The sequence below is a fragment of the Lutjanus erythropterus genome, chromosome 19, assembly GCF_056507025.1.
Source record: "Lutjanus erythropterus isolate fLutEry1 chromosome 19, fLutEry1.hap2, whole genome shotgun sequence".
NCBI classification, from domain to species: domain Eukaryota; kingdom Metazoa; phylum Chordata; class Actinopteri; order Lutjaniformes; family Lutjanidae; genus Lutjanus; species Lutjanus erythropterus.
Window position 1 is genome coordinate 2,368,681 of NC_139335.1, and position 17,686 is coordinate 2,386,366.

Here is a 17,686-nt window from a genome sequence, read left to right on the forward strand (position 1 = left end):
GACAGCAAGAGACATTATCCATTTAACAGATACCTGGAAGACAGGGAGGCAGACGGCTGTTGAGTGAAATTATCTAGGCCAGAGAGGACCGTCGATGAAGCGTGGACGGTAATGAGAGCGGAGACGGATCCACGCAGACAGAGTGTTCATCAGCTGTGCATTACCTTCAGTATTAGCGCCGAGGGTTGAAGGGTCACAGTTGTCCTGGTTGTGACTTAGCGGTTTGCTCACAGCTTTTCCCACGGAGCAGCAGAGACGGGCCTGAGAGAGAGGAGGAGGAGCTGACAGCCTTCATAAAGTGGGCTGAAGGAGAAACAGGTCACTTATGGATAATTAAAGGAAAAAAAACACCTTTTTTAAAAGCTGCACTGGGCAGGATTTTTTTTTGTAAGAATACACCCATCTTATCAACCTACATCACAAAGAGGAGCTGCAGCAGAGAAACCACCACGTCACACCTTCACTAATTGAGATGCTGCAGATTTGCCCTGTAATTAAATATGAGAGCAGGATAAAACTAATTTGTGGTGACACCAGCAGCTGTCACAAGTTCAAGAAATGCAGGTTTGGACCAAAACGCAGATGCAAAGATATTATTTCAACTCAAAAAAAAACTTACAAAAGGCTTACATAAATATACAGACAGGGAGCAAGGTCAAACCAAACAATAGATCCAAAATGTGAGGGAGCCATAAAAGTCCATAAAATGCAGAAATCCCTCCATGAAGGGGAACAAACACTAAAGCCACAAGGAAACACAAGGAGACTTTATCATAAGACGAGGACGAATGAGCAACAGACACACAAGGCTAAATACACGAGGGAGGTGATGAACAATCAGAGGTCAAAAAAGGTGAGAAAACAGACAAAGACAGGAAGTAAAGACACACAGGAGAAGACATATCAAAATAAAACAGGAAGTGAACTATGAAAACCGCAAACCGTGACAGCAGCATTGTTCTATGACAGTGTCAATATTGTTGTCTGATTGGTTTATCACTTCCTTCCAGACTTAAATATCTTGACTCGAACTCTTAATTGCCATTTTGCGTCCTGACTTTGGTGAGCCGCTGATCTCTTGACATTTCCTGTAGCAGCACCAGACAAAAACTAATGTCTTCACTTATCCAATGAAATATCCCAACCACAGATGTATGCATGATCTAGACACCCATTCAGTTCAGTCAGTTCACCTGGTGAATGGGCAAATTCTTTTTCTCTTTTTTTAGCTTCCAGGTTTACTTCTGTGGTATGCGGCTCACTGAATATGCACAGTAGTGTTTCAACATTGACTTCCCTTTGTGATGACCTCACAGATTTTAAAGTTTACACTTTTCTTGGCTCTAGGAAAGTTTTACAAATATATTTTAAAAAAGAAAATGATTTTTGCGCTGCAAAGGAATTGAGCAGAAATGCCCAGTTGAGGTTCTATTACAAGTCTATAATCTCAAAGTCTGCTTGGTGGATTTTCTCATAATTTGGTACAGACATTCATGGATCCCAGACAGTGAATCATGAGGTAGATATTTGCAGTCTTGAGTGAAATGTCAAATGGTAGTTCTAAGTATTCAGTGTAAATACAGTGTTGAAATACAAGTAAAAATCCTGCATTCATAATTTAACTTGGGTACAAGTACATTAGTGCCAAAATATATTTGAAGTACCAAAAGTGTGTGCAAAATGGAATAATCTGCTATATACGGTATTATACAGTATTACTAGAATAGGTATCATGGAGGAATTAATGTGCAAAGATCATTAATGCAAGGATACAATTTATTTCTCATTTACAAGAATATTATATGAGATTTTGATGCATTGTGCCACTTTGCACCAGATGGAAGATATGCATGCTAACATGCTAAACTAAGACGATAAGCATGGTGAACATTATACCTGATTAATACTGGCATGTTAGCATTGTCAGTGCAAGCATGTTAGCATGCTGACATCAGCATTTAATTAAGTACAAATACAGTAACGTAGCTGCAGACACCTCTGTTGATAAGTTCAGTCACAACAGGTCAGTGGACTTTCCAAAGCTCAAACACAAGCTCAGCATTTTTAACACATTAGCTAATTGTTTGGGAGATTCTGCAACACTATTTTCCTGTAAAACTCCAGCAGCTTTTTGCGGACTAACAAAATACACCCGACCCTCAGTCAGCATGAGGAGGAGTAGATAATGACTGAATTTTCATTTTTGGGTGAACTACCCCTTTAAACTGCAACAACAGCTCAGACAAAAAAAGGAATCTGCCATTCTTACCTCTTTCATCCCTCATCATCATCCTTTAGTAAACAGTGTAAACAGTGTCTGTGTGCATTTTACATCACATCTCTTCCTTCTTATTTCTAGATTTTCAGATTCGTTTTCTTTATCAAACACTTACCTCTCGCTGCCAGTCTGAAGCGCCAACACAAACTGTGCCTTGAACAGCTTTAAATAATTTCTCTGTGTGATATTTTTGATGTTGCAGAATGATTTGCATTTTTTCCCAGGTCATCTGCATAAAATCTTTCACCTGGGACAAACAGAGAAGTCTAAAGCACGTGTCAGATACCCAGCCTCACACTGTAAACTATAAAAACTAGCCAAGACTGGATATGTATAAAATCCCTGAGTAATCATGTGTAGAGGAGGTAGCAGTGATGTTGACGCTTTAAAAATTCTTTTGTGAAAACTCACTGTACTTCACACAGAACGTTGCTGGAAGTAACAGAGGAACACAGACAGAGATCGCTGAGAATATCACATCTCTCTCTCCTTTGTGGTGAGACAGGACCCCGCCGCAGGGTAAAAAGATCTTACATCTCCAGGTTGCTATAGCCAGCTTTGATGCTTTGTCCTCAAAAGTAAGTTGTGATGTAAAGAAAAGGAATAAGGCTATATTTTTTAACCATCTTGCAGAAATTAGTGAGTCTGATCTCCTTTAGCTCTTCAAGGTGTTTTTCCCCCAGTTTATGGTGTGACGAAAATATTTGTTGTCTTTACAAATCATTAGAGAGATCTTACACTATTTTTTGAGATTGTTGGAATTTCAATCAGCCACAGAGACAGTTTAACCCCAAATACAAAAAAACAAACAGATATAATTTGTGAGACATCTGTCTTCTCTCCACTATGAGGGAACTAGTTGGCTTGTGGTGCCAAGAGCGTCCAAAACATACATTTGAAAAAGTCAGAAGCCGTGTCTCCCTCCTGATATCATGACCTCAGGATAATCCAGAGACCTGTTTGTCTCTTAAACCTTTACACCATGTCAGCTAGCTCAGTGATGCTAACATCACAACCACTGGCATTTATAAAGATGGACAACATGACCAGTCATCTTAGCTTCCTGTGGGTCCCATCAATCACAGCAGCCCCCCGTTAACGTCAAACACGTATGTCTCACTTTTATTATTAATTATGTTTTTGTTAATTTATTTTGTCACTGGTACTGAAACACTGACACTGAACACAAGGTCTGTGCAGTTTTATATTTTATAATTTTATGTTTTGCTGTTTTGACCCAGTTTGAGCTCAAAAAGATTTCCCTTCTTTGTGGAATACCCCTCAGCTGTACTTCTTTATTCACTTCTTCACAAATAAAGCATATTTTGTTAGAATTTTTGTAATGCTGAGCCTTTTTGTTGAGGTTATGCAGAACACTCAGAAGAGAATGGGCTTTTTTATTCTCCCTGGAACAAGTTGCCTTTGATTTTTAATGAATTTGGTTTGCAATTTTCAGTCCCACAATTTCATTGCAAAAAATGCCTAAAAACATTCCAACATGCAGAACATTTTTTCAGAAAAGCTGGCAATAAAATCAAGCATTTTAGGCTCCAACAATCCCGAAAACCCACAGAATCCTGGAGGGACTCTAGACTGGGTATTCATGCAATGACAATCAGGACTTGTGCATCTAAACAAGCTTTATATAACCAGTTAATGACATTTATTCAACGCCCCAGTTGTCTCTCGGGGTGACGGCTGTTTCTCAAAAACAAACCCTCCTCCTGTCTTCTGCTGTGTCATGACGAGTCAGAGATCAAATCCTGCTTGTAAACACATCAAGGTAAAAAACAGACATTAAAAACCGGGAACCAGAGGAACAGCTGAGTAATCTGAAATTCAGTGACCGACTTCCCTCTGATTTACAGCAGAGGGGCGGGACAGATGCTTCAGCTCGAGCCTAAAGAAAGTTTTTACTGCCTGGCGCATCACGGATCCCCTCTTGGACTGAAGTGCTGAGAGAGGCATTAACAGATTGCTGCCTGAAAAACAAACCTTATCCAAAATAGAAGTGTTGCCCCCTCCCACCGGTGTGCCAAACATAGTGTGCCAGCCTTGAGCACAATCTGAGCGCCAAGGCCGAACCTTGATATCTTAGACCCACTGTTAAGTGGACTCATGGGACACTGGCTCTGCGGTGCCAGTTGTGGCTTGTTGTTGGTGGTTTGGGGAGATGATAGCTGTCATGATGATGTCCTCATTCATTTCTGTGGCTCAGCCCTTTAATACACTTTGCTGCTTCGACTGTACTTCTGCGGCAAAGCGAGACACCAAACCCTTTTTTAACATTTAATCGGGGACCCTAACGAGGGCGCAGACCTGAGAAATTATTGAATAGATGGTTAGGTTGTGAATGCTGCCAAAGCTGAATTATTACTGTGCAGTTGTGTGCTTTAGTTTGTCTGGCAGACAGAAACCTCATGCCTAATCTGCCATCTCATTAGACACCCTGCAGCTTCTAAAGTAACCTAGATCTGGGATCCTGGAACTTTGATGTACTTATCCTATCAAAACCATTTTTGTCTTGAGGCCGCCCCTTTCAGAATTTTTTAAGCCCAATTATTCCTCATGATCTCTGAAAAATGTACTTATATTTATCTCAGCAGCACTGTTTTCTGTAAACTGCGCCTCATTTCACTCATGCACTATTCCCCTGCTGAAATCCAACATTCTCCCTTTTGCCAGAGGCGAACCCCACAGAAATCAAGAGGAGGTGCATGAAGCAAGGTTGCCTGAGTGTAATTTCCCTGTGCGGGTTCTTGTGAATGCGTGTTTATGTTATTAAAACGAAGCTGTTTATTTAAAAGTGTATATTTTGTGCAGTTTTGTATATTTATAAAGGAGTGTTGAGCAGAAGTTTCTTTTTTTATCCACTGTGTGATTCCTGAGATTAACTGAGATCACTGGTGGCTGGTGGACACAGTAACACGTAATACTACCAATATACATACTAAAAAAATTCTTTAAAGGGATAGTTCACACAAAAATGAAAATTCAGTAATTATCTCATGCCGACTGAAGGTTTACTTTTTTAGTCCACAAAACACTGCTGGAGTTTGACAGGAAAACAGTGTTGCAGAATCTCCCAAACAATGGAAGTGAATGGTGACCAGTTTTCAAACATAAAATAAGATTCAGGATAAAAACATGGACTAAATAACATTTTTTCAGTCAGCTTGGCATGTAGGGCTTTAGGAGACTTGGATTACACCAGACAAGCAGTATGGAGGCATTTTATGTTTTTTATTAATTTGTTTTTTATGTGTGAAAAGGTCACCATTCACTTAAAACGTTTGTCAGACTCTGAAACACTGTTTTCCTGTGGAACTGAATTTTCATTTTTGGGTGAACTATCCCTTTAAGGATTAAAGTAATTTCTGGAATGTATTGGTTTACTTAAATTTTTTTTTAACTTCTTAAGTTGCCCCAGACCAAACTTCACAACTTCAAACAGTTTAAAAATGTTTTAAAAGCCTTCAACTAACAATAATTATTATAATTTTAATCATATATTCTTACTGTATAATTATATATTACTATATTATATATTATATAGTACTCATACAATAAGTATAAAGATGTCCTATTATAATCATCTTTGTTTTAAAAATCTATATTTGTTTTGTGTTGGTCCTTTAAAGTTGTGTCACAGATTTCCATCAACTCTGTCAGATTTTTGATGATTGACATGATTTAATCAGACATTAAAAGGTTTAGCTATACCTTATGTAATAAAGGAGGCTGACACACTACAAGGCTTAATTGCTTAATTGGTCTTTTAAAATATATGTTTCCCAACATAATTGAAGAGCAACAATCAACCCGCCCCCTGCCAGAGACAGGGACATTTTTGTCCCCGTCTCTTCTATTTGCCCCCAGTGATGTGCACAAACTGCCTCCTGATGGCTCAGATCACCAGATGCGGCTCTTTAAACATCACACTGAGTCTCACCTCACAAGACCGTGACTATCCGAACGCTGTGCTGCTGGTGTTGTATGATAGGAAATAATGAGGATGTACAAATTAATTTGCATAATTGTTGTTTAATTGCAGAAGCCAAGGGCGATAAGGCTGCAGCAGCCCCTGCTGGTAAGTGCCTTCATGACATCTAATCTGAGCCCACAAGCTGTGCTCCAGAAATCCAATTTATTTCTGAGTTACGCGTGTAGTAATCAGCTATTATACATTTAAATTGCACTAACCACTGTAAAACAAATATTTTAATAAAAATCCTCTCATAGAGATTGTTTAATTTTCTAATTATTTTCCTCTGTCTCTCATTTTCAGACTCAAAGGGTAAGAAAAGACACACTGCATTCAGTGTTCTGCTCGTCTGTGTGTCCCAGAGATGTAACTGCCTATAGATCATCATCCTCATCATCATCATCATCCTAATCCGCAAAATAATGTGTGTGTTTCCCATCATTCAGAGAACCCAGCAGCAGAGGAGGAGGGTAAGACTCTCAGATGAAACAAACACAGAAGCAGCGAACTTCTGTGGTGATGGGACTGAGTGTGCAGATGCATGATGCTACACACACACACACACACACACACACGCAGACACACACACACACACACACACACACACACACACACACACACACACACACGCACACACAGATGAGCGAACACATACATAAATATACATACATAATATTCTTTTATTAGCACTGAGGACATGTTACGAGTCTATTTAAAGCAGCAGAGATGCTAATTAAATTACTGTAGGTGTTGGGAGCAAAATAGAGGGTGTTTAATTTATGGGTCACAAGGTTTCTATAAGTGTGTGTGTGTGTTTGACTTTCCTATTTCAGCCTTCAGTCTGCGAATGCACACAACACATGCAAATTAATCTTTCACATTTGTCCTTCAGCTCCCATTGTAACAGTGACTTGTTAGCAGTGTTAGTATTCTTGTGTGTGCTGAGTACAGCTGAGGGCTTTGGCCAATGAAATGTGCAATTAAAAGAACTTTATTTTACAGCATACTAATATGAAGTAAGAGGTCGTACTTCGTACCAAATTAGATGAAATCCAGAAATAATATGTTCCGTATCAGAAGGTATTTCTTTGAGGGTTATTCGGGACACATTACAACAGAACCTGACTGTAAACTAAAGTGGAATCACAGTTCTTCTGTTCTAATGTGTGTTTCATCAGCAGTAAAATCATCTTCTTTTGGTTTCTTTTCCTTAAAATCAACGACAACATTTTTTTTTCTTGTTCCATTACCAGTTTGTGCTATTTTTACACAGTGAGATTACCCAGTCACTCCACTACTGGTATGCTTGGCAGGACTCAATGCACAATGCAGCCAGAGGACCTGTTTTTGTGTTTTGTGTTTTGTGTTTTTGGAGTAAAGGACGCAGGTCTTCACTGGGATGTTTGTGCATTTTTGGAATATTTATATAGATAGATAGCTTTCAATATTTCAAAACATTTTCATGGGCTTATGATTCTAACGTGATTTCTGAGAGAGTTTCCTGGAAGAAACTATGAAACTGGGTGCGACCGCATGGACATTTCCAACATTTCTCATACCTACACGACAAAATACGTTGATTACCAACTGACCCTTCACTGAGCCCCGCCCTCCTTAGTTACTGTTGCCACACCTGCCCAGGTTTCCATTCTTGCACTGCAGTTCACGGTGACAACAGTGGCAGATTTAACATCAAAATTGTGAGTAATTGTTGAAACACGAGGGGTTTGAATCCTTAAAGAAGTTAAACAAAAGGAGATTCTCATTATTAGCTGATGATTTTTGGATTTTGTCGGTTAAAATAATAACTCACAAGCAGATTTTAACCCTGATAACAAGTCAGGTTTCCTACAAACAGATTCAGAATAACACACCCTACCCTACTGTACCCTCAGTAGCGTTCATGTCATTTCCATTTTACGACCTAAAAGCACATGAAGACATCGAAGTTGGAGTAACGACTTCCCACTCAGAAGCTGGGAACCATCCGTGGAGCTCATGAATACACTACAAGTGCATGCAGGTTGCAAGATGATGCTGTTTTGTATGTTTGAGAATGAAGAGAAAAATTCAGAATGGCAGGTTTTAGCTCCCGGCGCACCTGAAAATCCTGATCCCCAAAGTCCAGTCCAAGGTTGAGGTCAATGCATTCAGCTAAATATGTGAAATAAATGCGTGTGGGTGTCGTAGCCCACAGCAGAGTGTGCAGCGACATGATATGTGAGATGCATGTACAGATCAGGTAGAATAATGTACGACGCAGCAACATTGTATATTCTCATTTGTCAAGTGCATACATGTGCAGAATGTATGTTTATGGAAATTTCCTCTGCTGGTAGCACATACGCAGTAACAAGTAATGAGTCCCCTGAGAGTAAAACCACTTTGTTGTACATTTGAGTCTGTCTGTGAACGTGTTCAGTTTCAGTTCAGTTGTTGGTTTAATCTCAGATTATGGAGGAACTGTAACAGCAGTGATGTGGTGTATCAGCTGTGTCTTTGTAAATCATATAGAGGGATGCAAAAATTCACACAAATTAAATTATATAGTGTAAAACGTTGCCTTTTAAAGGAGCCACAATGCCTGTACTTAGAAAAAAGACCTGTGACTGCAACTGCAGGTGAGTGGTCTGAAATGATTGGCTAAGAGCAGTGCATGTGACCCACTGCCATGTTTGTAGTCAGATGCATATCCCCAGCCTCGGGCCCTACACCGTCTTTGGTCACTGTGGCAGCAGGATGGAGTTTTGGCTGAAGACGTGGAAAGACGAAGAGTCTCTGCATGTTTGGCAACGTTTAATCTTAAATCTTATTTTTTATATATCATTTACTTTTCTTCTTTAGATAAACTTGAATTTTTGAGTTTTAGAAACTTCTTGGTCTTCACAGTGAGCTGTGAACCTGATTTGTCTTTTTTTAGAGCCTGAAAATTTTTAATATTTTCACTTCAGTGAATTTACTCAAGATTTGTTTACATGCAATGTTTTGAGTTTCTAAAATTCAAAGCTTTAAGTTTATCCAAAGAAGAAAAGTAAAGTATCTCAACAAAAGATCAGTAGTTGGTAAAACTTTTTCAAAAGAATTTGAGTTGTGCTCAAAACAAATCTATTGCAGTCCATTGCTGAGTTTTCCCAGCTTTTTCATTTTTTACAGTGCAGTATTTACAAAATCAAATTGCTGCAGTGAAAATTCTGTCATAAAAAATATTCTTATGTATCCATGTGCATTTTTAAGTGGGTATCTGTCAATCCTGGAGCTTTGATAGTGGTTGTATGGTTTTTACCTGTGAGTGTGTGAGCCAGAAATTTGTACAGTACACACATTTGTGTGTGTGTAAAGATGTGTGTGTTTCAGTGTGTACGTGCAGTCGCTGTCAGTCGCTGAGATGAATTATTGCATAAACTTTCTGTGGCTCCCCGAGAGTGATTAAGTGTGTGTGTGTGTGTGTGTGTGTATGTGTGTGTGCAGGTGCAATGACAAACCAGAGCGCTGAGCTATACTAATACTGCAACTCATTTTTTGCTCAGTCTTTGAAGGAGAACACTTCTGTAATAATAACTTTGACCTGAGAGAACATGGCTGACAGCGTGCTCTTAACTCCCTGACCTTTTCTTTAACCTGCCATCGCCTCTTCACAGCACATGTCAAGTTGCAATGAAGCCATAAAGAGCTTAAAGGGGCAACCAACTCATTTTCCAGATGGAGATGTGTTTCCAGGTGTTTGAGAGTGTACTGCTGCTTTGTTTTGTGTCCAGAAGCAGCTGCCTGAAGTCGGGACTCCCTAAAAACTGGTGGGCGTGGTTTTTGCAGGACGTAGCAGTTGCACACTTTGGCGTATCAGCCTGTGTCCTGAGTTCACATTCAGCCTGTACATTCAATAAAAAAAAGTTGTAAATATTTTGTCAACTAAAATGTGCATCATAGTCCATGTCTACATCTCCGAGCCTTTTTTTTCTAAATTTTTCTGGCAGCTATAGTCTTTAGTCTCAGCTAGCTGTGGAGGCAAATCCAAAGAAGTCTTAGAGGAAAATAGAATTTAATAGTTGTGGCTCAGACAGATTTCCCCACTTTTTTTTGTTGAAAAATGTCTCTTTTGAGAGTAAAGGTTCCAGATCCCTGTCTTAGGCGCTGCTTGGAAAATCTGGCTAACTAGACTGAATAATATGCACAGAATATGATGTAAGTTTAGAGAATATTGGTCATGTTTTCCTATAATTTATTGATTTGGTTTCACACTGACATATAAATTAGTTGCCTGTTTAGGATCTATTAATGCAAGATTGAGGTTGCATTGTGGGCAATGCAGGCACGAGATTTTAACAAGATAGAGGATTGTGTGGGGAGAAACATACAGCTGCATTTCTGCAGAAGTGCAATACGAAATCTGTGGAGTACTTTTTTAATAAGCTGCTGTGGTCTTTTGGTTTGTTGATCCGTGTCTGGGTCCACTGGAAAAGGTGGTCTCAAGTACATTTGGCGTGTACTCAGGTAGAGTCTGCATCAGGTGTGAAAACTAACCGTACCAAGGAAGTGGACAGCTACTGCGATCTTGTGATTGGCAGGCTGCAAGTGCAAGTACACTCAACCACTCAACCAACCAACAAACCATCCAACCAAGTCTGCAAACTGCTGCAGATTAACCGTCACATATTCTATCACACTTTGAATGTACACCTGTAACATGAAAACCACATCATCTGGAGTGACTTCAGGGGTTCATTATGTTTTCTAACATTTTCAGTGGCAGAGATGCAGCCTGCTGTAGAGGGTATGTAGCCTATTCTCCTTGTGTGTGTGTGTGTGTGTGTGTGTGTGCGCTCATCTGTTAAATGAAACACATCGATTATCTCTAAAATCATCAGTATAACTCACAGAGCCATGGCAGGCTCATGAAGCTAAGAGTTAATGCTTACATCACATCATATCTGCATTACTGCTCATCCTGTTCATCTGCTTAACCTGTGCTTATTCTTCATTAACAGATGCCCCGCCTCCTGTAGGTAAGAGCTCTGCTGCTGTCATTAGTACGTTTGTCTGTGTATGAATGTGTGTATGTGAATGTATGTGTGTGTGAACATTTGAACACAAATATCTGTACTTTTTACTCTTTACATTTTCACAACAGCCTTATTGTTTTAGTTTTCAAGGGGGGAAATATTGATTATTTTTATTTTGCATCATTGCGTCCCAACATCAAGACTGCTTGCAACCTAAATGGAGGGGACAATGACACATAAAGATGAAAAATGAGGTAGAAGACGATGCATCAAGATAAAGAATGTAACAAGACTGAAAGACGTAACAAGCCAAAAAGTGTAAAAGACATAACAACACAGAAAAACAATGCAACGACATGAAAAAAATGCAAGCAAGACAAAACACAAAGTAATAGAGGTAATAAGGCAAAAAAAGACGTAACAAGAAAACGATGCATCAAGATAAAAAAAAAATGTAACAAGACCAAAAAAAGGGGAGTAGATGTAACATAAAAGACGAAACAAGATAAAAAAAAATTGTTCATCTGCTTAACCTGTGCTTATTCTTCATTAACAGACGCCCAGCCTCCTGTAGGTAAGAGCTCTGCTGCTGTCATTAGTATGTTTGTCTGTGTATGAATGTGTGTGTGTGTGTGTGTGTGAGACTTAACAAGACAAAAAATACCTAACAAAAAAGTCTGCAACATCATATCTGTATTATCGCTCACCTAGTCTAGTTCATCTGTTTAACGTTTATTCTTCATTAACAGACGCCCCGCCTCCTGTAGGTAAGAGCTCTGCTTTTAACATTAGTGTGTTTGTCTGTGACATAACAAGACAAAAAAGACATAACAGGACAAAAAACAGATAAGAATAAGAGATGTGACAAGACAAAAAAAGATATAACAAGACAAAATATGACAAAACAAGATGGAAAAGATGCAACAAGATAAGAAATTGGGTAGGAGAATAAGATAAAAAAAAAAGTGTGTGAGACATAACAAGACAAAATAGACGTAACAAGATAAAAAAAAGATATAACAAGATGAGAAATGACAAAATCTGTTTATGAATAAAAAGCTTACAGCATGTTATAATCTGCATTACTGCTCATCTGATCCAGTTCATCTGCTTAACCTGTGCTTATTCTTCATTAACAGACGCCCAGCCTCCTGTAGGTAAGAGCTCTGCTTTTAACATTAATATGTTTGTCTGTGTATGAATGTGTGTGTGTGTGTGTGTGTGTGTGTATGAGACATAACAAAACAAAATAGATGTAACAAGATAAAAAAAAGTGACACATAACAAGACAAAAAACAATGTAAAGGATGTAATAATAAAAAAGTCTCCAAAACTCTGCAACATCATATCTGTTTTATCGCTCACCTAGTCCAGTTCATCTGCTTAACCTGTGCTTATTCTTCATTACCAGACGCCCCGCCTCCTGTAGGTAAGAGCTCTGCTTTTAACATGAATATGTTTGTCTGTGTGTGAACGTGAATGATGTAACAAGGCAAAAAAGACAAAACAAGACAAAGAGGATGTACATGTAACAGGATGTAACAAGATAAAAAAAACAAGGTAATAGAGGTAACAAAAGAAATTACTTAAGAAGACTAAAAAGGATGCATCAAAACGAAAAGGACATAACAAAACAAAAAGACATAACAAGACTAAAAACAAGATAATAGAAGTAATGAGACAAAAAAGACGCACAGACAAGACAAGAAATGACATAAGACACGTAAAACAATGAACAAAGATATAACATCATTAAAACGAGACGTAAGAAGACAGAAATATCTAACAAGAGAAAAAAGACTCAACAAGACACAAAAGACGTAACAAGACAAGACAGAGAGGGACACCTGACGATGGAGAAAAGTTGAGGTTCCATTAACTTTGCACAGGAACAGTGAGCAGAGATGTCCTTCAGAGCCTGTACTTGTTCACTTTTATTTGAGTATAAGTACTTTTTACATGAGTATCTGTACTTTTACTGGAGTAAAGAATGTGTGTACTGTTGCCACCTTTGGTTGCAGCCTGTCTGAAGATGTTGTCTCAGTGCACGGGCTCATACTTCATCTTCAGTCTGATCTTTTTCATTCACAATCACACACACACACACACACACACACACACACACACACACACACACACACACACACACACACACACACACACACACACCTCTGCAGTCCGAGGAGACGACTGCACTGTGGGAAGTGATTTAACCCTTCATTCTCCACATGACTAATTTCCATGTACCACCTGTTTCTTCCCGCTCAGCGAACAATGAGCCCAGGGACGGTAAGGAAAAGACCCAGTGCACCGTTTCTCAGCCTGCCTGTGGTTTCTGTGTTTTTTCCTGCCTGGATATCTGTTTCTGTTACTGACTGTTCCTCCCAGCAGCCTGGGACCGCTCTGCTGATGGCCGTCTTTGGTGCTTAAGATCACAGGTTTTCGCTCTGCAGACAGATTGCTTATGATCATTTATTTTTGCAGCCTTGAAGATTTCTGGACATTGAGTATAACAACAATCACAATAATAACTTTATTTATGTATCAAAGGAAAGTGACAAAGTTCTTCACATGAAAGGAAAGTTGGGGAAAAAAAGAATGAAACCAATGCAAAGACACAACTTAAAAGCAGCTCAGATTCATCAGATAAACTGTCAGATAAAAGACGATGACAGTAAAATATCTGAATAAGGGACAACAGAGGAGTTTATGACAGCAACAAAAACACGCTGATCAAAAGTGTGGTGGTTAGATTGTTTCCACCAAAGCATCAGAGAGAACGTCTGAGAATGTTTGGATGTGAAGTGAACTTGACTCTGACGTGAACTGATGAGGTCTGGTTAATGGAAAGTGATATGTCCTGCCTGAACTTATGTTGGGTATATATCATCATATATACGTGTGTGTGTGTGTGTGTGTGTGTGTGTGTGTGTGTGTGTGTGTGTGTGTGTGTGTGTATGTGTGTGTGTGTGAGAGACATGTGGATGTTCTACAACACGAGACTGAAGGGATCTGAGACGCTGTGTGTTCAGTCTGCTGCTGCTCTGATGATGAATTGATGAAATACTGAATAAGTAATAAGTGTGAAATTACATTGCTATACATTCTATATATAGGAGGATACTTTATGGACAGAATGGATATTTTAATGCTGTAATATCCAGTCAGGCAGAGAATATTTGATAACGTCTTGTTCTGTGGGCCCATCAATTCCTCTTCATTTCCTAAAGGGATAGTCCACCCCAAAAATGAAAATTCAGTCATTATCTACTCGCCCTCATGCTGATTGATTGTCGGGATTATTTTGTTACTCTGCAAAACACTGCTGGAGTTTCACAGGAAAACAGTGTTGCAAAATCTCCCAAACAATGGAAGTGAATGGTGACCAGTTTTCAAATGTAAAAAACAACAGAAAAAAAACATAAAATGTCTCCATACTGCTCGTCTGATGTAATCCAAGTCTCCTAAAGTCCCGACATGACGTGTGCACACCGTCACACCACACACACACCATTCAGACAGTGTGCACATGAACGTGGCTAAAAATATGGTGGAAATGACATTTTTTTAAAAGTCAAAGAGCAGTATGGAGGCATTTTATGTTTTTATTCTGTTGTTTTTTTATTTGAAAACTGGTCACCATTCACTTCCATTATTTGGAGGATTCTGTTTTCTTGTGAAACTCCAGCAGTGTTTTGTGGACTCAAAAACTAAACCTGACCTTCAATCAGCATGAGGATGAGTAGATAAAGTTTCATTTTTGGGTGAACTATCCCTTTAATATTTCTTTAAGAAGGAACTATGTAATTTGGCACTAATTATAAGTGAAATACAGACAGTGTTCAATAAGTTAAAAAAAAATAAAAAATCAGTTCCAGTTCAATACTAAGTCAGTGTAACCTAGATCACTGGTTCCCAACCTGGGGATCCTGGCCCCACTAAGGGTCACCAGAACTTCAGCGGGGGTTGTGAGGACATCTTGATTTTAATGCATGTAAGAAATGTTATGTTGAAACTATACACCCCAACAAATATCTAATGAATAATATTAAGTCAGATCTGATTAATTTAATATTAGTGATGGTTATTATGGTGTTACTGGTTGTTCTGGTTCTGGTTGACAGTCTCAAACTAAACTAGTCTCTGAACTCTGTCTCTATTTTCCTTAAAATTATGATTAAATTATGTTGTTCTTTCCAGGAAAGTTTCTGGAAACGACTTTACAAACTGGGCTCTTCATTCTTCGGGATATTTTAATGGGGATTGTTACAAATTGTCTTCATTATCCAGAATATGCACAGGGTCTCTAGAGGGATTTCAGTCAGCGAGTCCCTGCAGACTATTAGAACATTTAAAGCGTCCATTCCCAGAGCCAAGGACAGAGTCTGGAGCTAACTTTACTGAGCGACGCTCATCCCAAACACAGCGACTGCGTCCACTGTAACAGTGTAAGAGTGTAAACATTCAAAAGTGTCCCCTGGGTGCCGTTCCAGGATCAGCTTTACCCACTTAGCATTCTAACTGAAACCTTTTAAATCATCCTGAACATCTGAACTTGGATCTGTCCTCAGGGGCACTTTTGATTAAAAGATCAAATTAACTGAGCCCATAAAAGCAGAGAGAGAGGAAGAGGCGCCGATGGTGTGGCTCTCTGGATTTATGGAGGCGCATGACCTTATTTGACACGTGACCCTGGATCCATTCTCTCAGCAACTGCTCTCGTCCAATGGATGTCCACCCAGGGCCCTACTCACTCTACTTGATTGGTGGTCCGATGTGCCGTTATCTTTACCTTCTTCTCGTCCATAAACCTTCTTTTCCTGTCACATTTACAGTATGTCTGTCTGAGGAAGTGACAGAAACAACAGGAACAGTCTGTGGCTGGACGGCGCCAACAAGGATTCATTTTAAACCTGATTAAACCAGGGTTTAACTCTAATTTATCTTACACCAAACCTAAAATTAAGAGAGATTCATTTTAAACCTTGGTTGAGTCTTTACACTAAACATAGATTAAATTTAATTCTGTTGCACCAAAATTTAACTTTTAAAATAGCTTCCTACTTGAGATGGACAAAATAATGCTGCTGATCCATCATGAGTAGGCTAACTAGGATAACCACTTTTTTTAGCTAGCTAACAAACAATGTCATGTTTTTTTATTTGCTTTTAACTCGCTAGCTATCATTTTTCTTTTTTTGGCTAGCTAGCAAACAATGTAATGTTTTGTGCCACCATGTTTCTACAGTAGCCCAGAACAGACAAACCAGACACTGATACTTTGACTTTTCACCTTTTACACAAGTTTCACGCCCACCACGACGTGTCCTACACACTTGGAAGGGGAGAGTGAAACAAGCAGTTTTCTAGGTGCCACTAAATCCTACACACTGGTCCTTTAAATCTAGATTTGATTAGAACTGATCTGAGATTAAATGAATCCTCGTTGGTGCAACCCAGTGTTTGCAGATTATGTCCAACCTCCTGACTTCAGCAAAATGAAAGTGATGAGTTTATATTTGATTGCTGAAGACGTAACTCATTAACAGCTATGTGTTTTTGTAAAAAAAAAAAAAAAAAAAAGAAAGAAAAGAAAAAACAGGATTCGTTAATTCAAGTCTGAGAAAGAACGATGTGTCCTTTGGAGTGTGAGCGCACGCTGATTTAATGTGTGAGTGTTCCTCACCTGAAGTCAACGTTATCATTGGGCCAATTAACACCTGTGTTTAACAGCAGCACAGCACAGATACTGTACGGACTGACGTGTTCCCCGCTCTCTCTTTCTTTTTTTTCCCCCTCCGATGCAGAGTTGCCTCCTGATGGTAAGAGAAATGAATACGTTAGTGTCTCTGTGAAGTATATCAACTGACAAGCAAACACCTTACAGAGGTTACATCAATTTACTTGCAAAAGAAACAAGTGAACGGATAAAAGAGCAGCTCGTTTTTTATCGCCAAGATAAGAGTATACAGCTTTCAGCTTATGTTCTGTCAGGGTGGCAGAAGATTGCAGAGAGTCAATGTGCTGTCTACAGAGGTGATCTGAGGAGTTTCTTTATTCCCCGGGGCCAGCCTGTTCCAGGGGGCTCCTTGGTCGCCTGTCATTTGTCAGAGGGTCCCTAATGGTTTATGCTGTGTAACAGCAAAGGCATTATGCAAACTTGCTGACTGGTTTTGCCTTGCAGAAAGACTGTTGCTGAGATTTAGTGCAAAGGGAATAGATCCTTGAACTCAGAGGGTGGGGTTTATTTCTTATCGTCAAATTATGCGTTCACTAAATAATCAGTAAGTCAGCATTTCACCATAAAAGCACCACGATTAAGAAGACCGATGATTCGGTGGTTTGCTTGGTCTACTTGTTCCCTGTTGTCGTCTACAATCTGTTTGTCGTCTCTTTATCTGAGTGGTGACTCGATCGTGATTTCAA

At 39.2% G+C, this 17,686-nt stretch overlaps 1 protein-coding gene across 1 annotated transcript in view; it reads left to right on the plus strand.

Annotated features, from left to right (window-relative positions):
* Positions 1–6,714: 6,714 nt before the first annotated feature.
* Positions 6,715–17,686, plus strand: part of mybpc2a (myosin binding protein Ca) — a 48,425-nt gene continuing 37,453 nt past the window's right edge. Inside the window, exons 1-8 of the mRNA XM_084745272.1 lie at positions 6,715–6,733; positions 11,005–11,031; positions 11,246–11,263; positions 11,817–11,834; positions 12,400–12,417; positions 12,672–12,689; positions 13,529–13,549; positions 17,068–17,082. Of these exons, the coding sequence (XP_084601398.1) occupies positions 11,013–11,031; positions 11,246–11,263; positions 11,817–11,834; positions 12,400–12,417; positions 12,672–12,689; positions 13,529–13,549; positions 17,068–17,082 (127 nt within the window). The 5' untranslated portion in view covers positions 6,715–6,733; positions 11,005–11,012. The remainder of the gene's footprint in view (positions 6,734–11,004; positions 11,032–11,245; positions 11,264–11,816; positions 11,835–12,399; positions 12,418–12,671; positions 12,690–13,528; positions 13,550–17,067; positions 17,083–17,686) is intronic.